General features: G+C 52.8%; 2 protein-coding genes across 3 annotated transcripts in view; one reads left to right on the top strand and one right to left on the bottom strand.

The window, feature by feature from the left end:
* Positions 1 to 3176, top strand: part of GLI1 (GLI family zinc finger 1) — a 14967-nt gene extending 11791 nt beyond the window's left edge. For both annotated transcript variants that reach the window (XM_006171898.2, XM_006171899.2), the window contains exons 11-12: positions 565 to 832; positions 1222 to 3176. In XM_006171898.2, coding sequence (XP_006171960.1) covers positions 565 to 832; positions 1222 to 2960 — 2007 coding nt within the window. In that variant the 3' untranslated portion in view covers positions 2961 to 3176. The remainder of the gene's footprint in view (positions 1 to 564; positions 833 to 1221) is intronic.
* A 126-nt stretch (positions 3177 to 3302) lies between these two features.
* The window catches only part of ARHGAP9 (Rho GTPase activating protein 9), a 10832-nt gene continuing 6992 nt past the window's right edge, over positions 3303 to 7142 (bottom strand). The window contains 8 exon segments of the mRNA XM_014585604.2: positions 3303 to 3577; positions 4396 to 4501; positions 5669 to 5803; positions 6038 to 6091; positions 6258 to 6335; positions 6500 to 6598; positions 6936 to 7042; positions 7044 to 7136. Of these exon segments, the coding sequence (XP_014441090.1) occupies positions 3406 to 3577; positions 4396 to 4501; positions 5669 to 5803; positions 6038 to 6091; positions 6258 to 6335; positions 6500 to 6598; positions 6936 to 7042; positions 7044 to 7136 (844 nt within the window). The 3' untranslated portion in view covers positions 3303 to 3405.

The following is a 7142-nucleotide window of genomic DNA, read 5'->3' as shown; positions in this document are numbered from 1 at the left end:
CGAACTGCAGTCGACTACGTGGGAGTCGAGCGACATAGCCATTACGATAACTGCTGGTTCCCTCCCTTCTCATTCTTTTCTTGAGATTTTGGGCGTCCATGCACACGTCCCCAGTGTGTTTTCAAGCTGCCAGATCCAAGACTCAAACCACACTATCGACCATGTGGGATCCAGCCATCTTTACAACGTTTGGCCTAACAAACTTTCCTAAGTAGCACTTGGTATATTGTTCTAAGCCTTGTACACATAGAATTTCATGTATTCCTCACAGCAACTTCGAGAGGAAGGGATTTACCCTCCCTGTTTTTCCATGAGGAAAATCAGACATGGAGAAATGGCCCAAAGTCACAGAACAAACAGCAAGACTTTGAGCACAAACAGTCTGCTCCAGCCCAGGTCTCTCTCATCACATCTCTTCAATTTGCCCCTAGCCTCTCTCTTGCCCAGCTCTCTATACTGGTCAGCCTCCCATTAGCCCTAGCAGTCCCTGGGACATGGCTTCAGCCATGTCTTGACCCACCTAGTCAAGGGAGCTATAGCCTTCAGCCTTCATCTTCCCCACAGAAGCCACAGCCGAGCCCTGGGGCCCAGTCGTCCTGCAGCAGTGACCACTCCCCAGCAGGCAGCGCGGCCAATACGGACAGTGGTGTTGAAATGACTGGCAATGCTGGGGGCAGCACCGAGGACCTGTCCAGCTTGGACGAGGGGTCTTGCATTGCTGGCACTGGTCTGTCCACTCTTCGCCGCCTTGAGAACCTCAGGCTGGACCAGCTGCATCAACTCCGGCCACTAGGCCCCCGGGGTCTCAAACTGCCCAGCTTGACCCACACTGGTGAGAGCTAGGTGTGGGAGGTATTGCCGGGTGGTGGGCTAGACCTGCCCTGAGGTTGGAGGGGGTCACCCAGATGGCATTTTCATACAACCAGAAAAAGTTATTCCCCAAGACACTTTCCTTCCGTGTATTCGAAAACGGTTATGATATGCAAATATACAAACTGGACGACGTGACCGCTGCCCCTTGGGTTTGTGCTGTGTACAACCTATGTGACTGTTCACAGCAGTCCAGAACTCTCGGTGACCCAGAGGCTGAACAAGCACAGGAAACAGAACTGAGTGTTTAGAGTTAAGGAGCCTGTCGCTGGGACCAGGACAAGGCATCCATTGGGGAGGTGAGATTCAGGGGCTCTCTGACCTCCCTGCCTTTTCTCTCATCACTTGCAGGCACCCCCATAACTCGCCGTGTGGGCCCTCCAGTCTCTCTTGACCGCCGCAGCAGCAGCTCCAGCAGCATCAGCTCTGCCTACACTGTCAGCCGCCGCTCCTCTCTGGCCTCACCATTCCCCCCTGGCTCCCCACCAGAGAATGGGGCATCCTCCCTTCCTGGCCTCACACCTGCCCAGCACTACCTGCTCCGAACAAGATACGCTTCAGCCAGGGGGTGTGGTACCCCACCTACAGCAGCACCCAGCTTGGATCGAATGGGGGGCCTCCCTGCACCTCCTTGGAGAAGCCGAGCTGAGTATCCAGGCTACAACCCCAACGCGGGAGTCACTCGGAGGGCCAGTGACCCAGCTCGGGTTGCTGACCGTCCTGCTCCAGCCAGAGTCCAGCGGTTCAAGAGCCTGGGCTGTGTCCACACACCTCCCGCTGTGGCAGGAGGAGGGCGGAACTTCGATCCCCACCTCCCAGCCTCTGTCTATTCACCACAGCCCCCCAGCATCACTGAGAATGTAGCCATGGATACTAGAGGACTACGGGAGGAGCCGGTGGTTGGGACCTCCATGATGGGCAGTGGTCTGAACCCCTATATGGATTTTCCACCTGCTGACACTCTGGGCTATGGGGTATCTGAAGGGGCAGCGACTGAGCCTTATGGAACTAGGGGTCCAGGCTCCCTGCCTCTTGGGCCTGGTCCACCCACTGACTATACCCCCAACCCCGGTCCTCAGCCAGTCTCCTATCCTGACCCCACCCCAGAAACATGGGTTGAGTTCCCTTCCCACACCGGGCCATACCCAGGCCCCAAGGCTCCAGGTGGAACCTACAGCCAATGCCCTCGACTTGAACATTATGGACAAGTGCAAGTCAAGCCAGAACAGGGGTGCCTGGTGGGGTCTGACTCCACAGGACTGGCACCCTGCCTCAATGCTCAGCCCAGTGAGGGGCTCCCGCGCCCACAGCCTCTCTTCTCCCACTACTCGCAGCCCCCACCCCAATATCCTCAGTCAGGCCCCTATACCCAGCCACCCCCTGACTATCTTCCTTCAGAGCCCAGGCCTGGCCTGGATTTTGATTCCCATGCTCATTCTCCAGGACAGCTCAAGGCTCAGCTTGTGTGTAATTACCTTCAGTCTCAACAGGAGTTGCTGTGGGAGGGTGGAGACAGAGGAGATGCCCCAGTTCAGGAATCCTACCAGAGTCCCAAGTTTCTGGGAGGTTCCCAGGTTAGCCCAAGTCCCACCAAGGCCCCAGTAGCCACATATGGACCTGGCTTTGCACCCAACTTGCCCAATCATAAATCAGGCTCTTATCCCACCCCTTCACCATGCCATGAAAATTTTGCAGTGGGGACAAACAGGGCTCCCCACAGAGCAGCTGCAGCTCCTCGACTTCTGCCCCCCCTGCCTGCTTGCTATGGGCCTCTCAAGGCAGGGGGCACCAACCCCAGCTGTGGCCATCCCGAGGTAGGCAGGCCCGGAGCGGGTCCTGCCTTGTACCCTCCTCCTGAAGGGCAAGTGTGTAACCCTCTGGACTCTCTCGATCTTGACAACACTCAGCTGGACTTTGTGGCTATTCTGGATGAGGCCCAGGGGCTGAGTCCTCCCCCTTCCCATGATCAGGGGAGCAGTTCTGAACACACCCCACCTCCTCCTGGACCCCCCAACATGGCTGTGGGCAACATGAGTGTCTTACTGGGATCTCTGCCTGGGGAGACACAATTCCTCAACTCTAGTGTCTAAAGAGGGACATCTCATCTTTCACAGATCCACCTTTCAAAAGGGGTTTCTATCACTCCAGAGAAGTTGGGGAGGAGCCCAGCCCCTGCATAAGATGCCCCAGGGATGGGAGGTATGGACCAGGAGCTGTATATAGACTGTATGTGTTTGGGGAGGAGATTGGTAATGACTGTTCCCTGACAATAAAGGAACTACATCAGAAAGAACTGCTTTACGAGTTATCTTGGGGAAGGATGATAATAAGGAACGAGAAAAGAAGCAGGGCTTAAACTCCCACTTACCTCTTCTGAGAAGCTCCCTCACCCCATCCCAACCCATCAGACTCATGAAGATGGGAGACAGCCATTTGAGAGACAAAGGATTTAAAGAGATGTCCTCAAAACAATACTCTACCACCGAAGGGTTCCCAACAGAGATCATTGGAAATAAGTTTTCATCCTGGCCTGAGTCAGGGGAAGAGGCTGGTGAAGTTGGTGAGCATGAGCTGGACTAGCTGCCCGGGATAGAGGGCATGGGCTGCTGGATCGGACGTCTCCTGCTCCGGCCGGAACAAGGTTGGTCCAAAGACAATTCCCAGGTTGTGGGGAGTCATGCGGTTCTTATCTGAGTGTGCTATCACCCTGTGGGCAAAGGCCAAGGGAAGGGGGTTTAAGGCAGCAGCTTGCCACATTGAATGAATCTAATCCTTCAAAAGTCTGAGCAGGAAAGTTTACTCTGGGGTCCTTCCATGTGGCGGCTCAAAGAAACCAGGTGAATGGAGAAGGAATGGGGAAGCCATCAGGGTTCCACCTAAATGTAAAGCCTGGGCTACAACTGCCTCTTCCCAGCTCCAGCGGCTGCCCCTGGAGTGCTTTCTGCTCACAATTTGGAGGGCTTTCACTTAGATGGCCATCCCTTCTCAGAAGTCATTGGCCAGGCCCAGCTCAGCAAAGAAGCCACCATTGCTGCCTCAACAAGAGACAAAGGCAGAGGGAAGACTTGCCTTATTTCTCTCCTAGCATCTCTAGGCCTATCTTTTTCCTTTTTAGGTTTTTGCCTTGGGGTGCATGTACTCACTAGAGAGACAGAGAGAGGAAAAGTGAGAAATCACCGCCCCCAGCAAGGATGGCTGTATTACAGTCCCTTCTCCATTCTTCTCTCAGGGTTTTGGACATGGTTGCACATGTACCTGACATGATTTTCAAGCCACCAGGTTTGGGACTTGAACCATGGTTAGCCATGTGGGAATGAGCACCTTAACCAACACACTAACTGCTGGCCCCCCAGGCCTATCTTGGTCCCATTTCCCTATTAGATGCTGAACTATCCAAAGGCTTTGATCCTGGTATTACTGCTGCACAGAGACTGCCTGTCTCCCTACCTTCACCCACCTGAATAGAGTCCCGGCTGCATGCCCCACTCCATCCCCCTCCCGAAGCATAAACAAAAATGTCCTGACCTGCATAAATGTTCCAGGATATACCGTAGAGTGTCATGGTTAGGCTTTGGCATTGAGTCTATTAATTCTTGTATTTGAGAGAGGCGCTGTTCTGACGCAGAGAGTGCTAGAGCGAGAGAGATGGGAAGGGCATGGGAGTGAGGTCAGGGAAGGTACGAGGACAGGGTGGGTAAATTCACTACTCTTTCTCATGCCTGTGGAAGATATCATTCACCTATCACAGCTTTCTCTTTCTTTCTTTCTTTCTTTTTATTTTTTTTTTAGGTTTTTGCCATAGGTCATGTGTGCTCACCAGGGAAACCGACAGAGGGAAAGTGAGAAATCACTCCCCGGGAGCAATGGTCACACCACGATCCCTTCTCCTCCATTTTCCTCGCAGGACTTTGGGGATGCACATATATACAGGCCCCTGGCATGATTTATCAAGCCATCGAGCCTGTGACTCAAACCATGGTTGGCCATGTGGAAGTCCAGCGCCTTAACTACCATGCCACCTGCTGGCCCCCACAGATTTCTTCTTTCATATGGCTCAACTGCAGTCGCAGAATTCTTATCAACTCAGCCCACCAAAAAGCACAAGTTGGCACATGAGTTGAAAGTTATTTTCTGGGTCCAACAAGTGGCGTGGTGGTTGAGATGCTGGACTCCTACACGGCCGACTGCAGTTTGAGTCCTGAACGTGGCAGCTTGCTTTCTCACTGTCTCTCTCTCTCTGGCGAGCGTGTGTGCCCTACACCAAATTAAAAAATAATATTAAAAAATAAAATTAAATAAATAATTTAAAGGAATTATTTACTTATTTATTTTATTTGTTCACATTATTTTTTAATTTGACCAGAGAGAAAGGGAAAGTGAGACCACAAGCCACCAGATCCGGGATTGAACCACAGTCATCCATTTGGGAATCCAGCACCTCAACCATCAGGTCATAAAAAATTATTTTAAATTAATTAATTTATTTAATCCCACTTGTATTACTAGTATTATTATTTTTAATTTGACCTGAGACAGAGAAAGGGACAGTGAGAAAGCAAGCCCACCAGGTCCAAGGACTCAAACCACAGTCAGCCATGTGGGAATCCAGCACCTTTAACCACCATGCGATCTGCCAGCCCCCAATAAATAAATTTTAAAAGGAAAAAAAAAGAAAGTTATTTTCCATTTATAGGGCCAGAATGGGACAGAAAAGTTTAAGGGAAGGAAACCTGTGTTCTATTCATTAGAACCCATGTACCCCATATCAAGGGTGTTTCCCAAAGCTCTCGACACTTACCAAGGGCAGCACGAAAATGGGGCAGCAGCTGTGGGGGCACCAGAGGCTGAGGCAGCTCCCGGAGAAAAAGCTTCAGGGCTCCAGTGACCACGTGAATGTCATCCCACTCAGCACTATCCAAATCTAATCGGCCTTCTGAAGGGAGAAGAAGGTGGGGGGGAGTGGTTCAGGATTCATAAAAGACTGGAGACAGAGTTCTAGAGAAATCCCATCAGGGCAGACCACCGGAATGCCTAGAGGGGTCCGCAGTGCAACAAGACAGCAAAGGTGGGGATGGAGACAACCCTCCTGGGGTGGTAGGCCGGGTAGTACATGGGAGCAAGAAGGGTATGGGGAAGTTTCAGGGTCCCAGGACCTTCTGTGAAGTACCTTGTCCTGGCTGCTCTGGAAACACATACCTCCCATCGGAGGTGATGGCCCGCTCTGCACCGCGCATAAGGAGAGATCAGGAGAGATCAGCGTGCATAAGTAAGGCATGCAGTGCCAGCCAGAAGGCCTCCCTGGCCCGCCAGCTCCTCCCTTGAAACTTCCAGGCTTCTGAGGCATGAAGTTCTTAGCACCACTGCTTGTCCACAACAAGCCTTCTCACCTCTGTCCACGAGAAAGCGGAGTTTCTGGACCACCGCCAAGTTCCCGCTCACCCGGTAAATGCCATCCACATCTAGACCTAAGAGGGGAGGCAGGGAGCAGATAAGGTCTCCTGCTCTGAAGGGTGTGTGGCGAGGGTCTAAGGATGGTGAGGAAAAGAGCAGTAGAAGGACTAGAACGGGAAGGAAGGGAAAATTGTAGGCCTGTTGAAAAGGGAGATTCTGAGGTCTCTGAGAAAACCACCTCTTTTATCCACAGCAGCAATGCAGAGCCGCACGAAGCTGGGCACGGTGTCCCCTTCCCGCTGGCACAATGATTCCAACTGGCAGCCAAACACCTGGTCTGGAGAGGCAGAGAGAAGTGGGAGGCAGCGCTGGCATCACTTAGGTAAGCTCTCGCCAGTGCAGGTCTTCGCCCCGAGGTGGGGCTGGCCTTCCTGACTGCTTCTGCCAGGCCTGGGCGTGGAGGGACACGTCTCCCACCCCGAAACAATCTTGAGTAGTGGGATAAGCAGGGGTCCTAAAAGACTGTGATCTAGCAGTTCTGGGAAGGTCTACTCTGAGCTTTCCTGGAATTTTCTCATCCATGAAACAGGCGGATGCCCAGATCAGGAACAGAAAAGTGTTTGCAGAAACACAAGCAGGAGAAGCAGAGCTCCACTTAGCCCAGCCCACCTTACCTCGGAGCAGACCCCGCTCCTGCAGACTTTGCAAAGGCGGTCTCTTAGCAATAAGCCGCTTTAGTTTGTTTCGCACGCGGTTTTGTTCCGTGCCTTCCGGACACCGACCTGTAGGAGGCAATCAAAATAACTGTGAGAACCGTCTCGGGTGACCGAGCCGGACCACACGCTGCAGGCTCCGCCCTCGCCGGGCCCGCCCCTTACTGG

Source organism: Tupaia chinensis, unplaced genomic scaffold (assembly GCF_000334495.1).
Source record: "Tupaia chinensis unplaced genomic scaffold, TupChi_1.0 Scaffold150006_1, whole genome shotgun sequence".
In the NCBI taxonomy this organism is placed as follows: Eukaryota; Metazoa; Chordata; class Mammalia; order Scandentia; family Tupaiidae; genus Tupaia; species Tupaia belangeri.
This window is presented reverse-complemented; position numbering and strand designations above follow the sequence as displayed.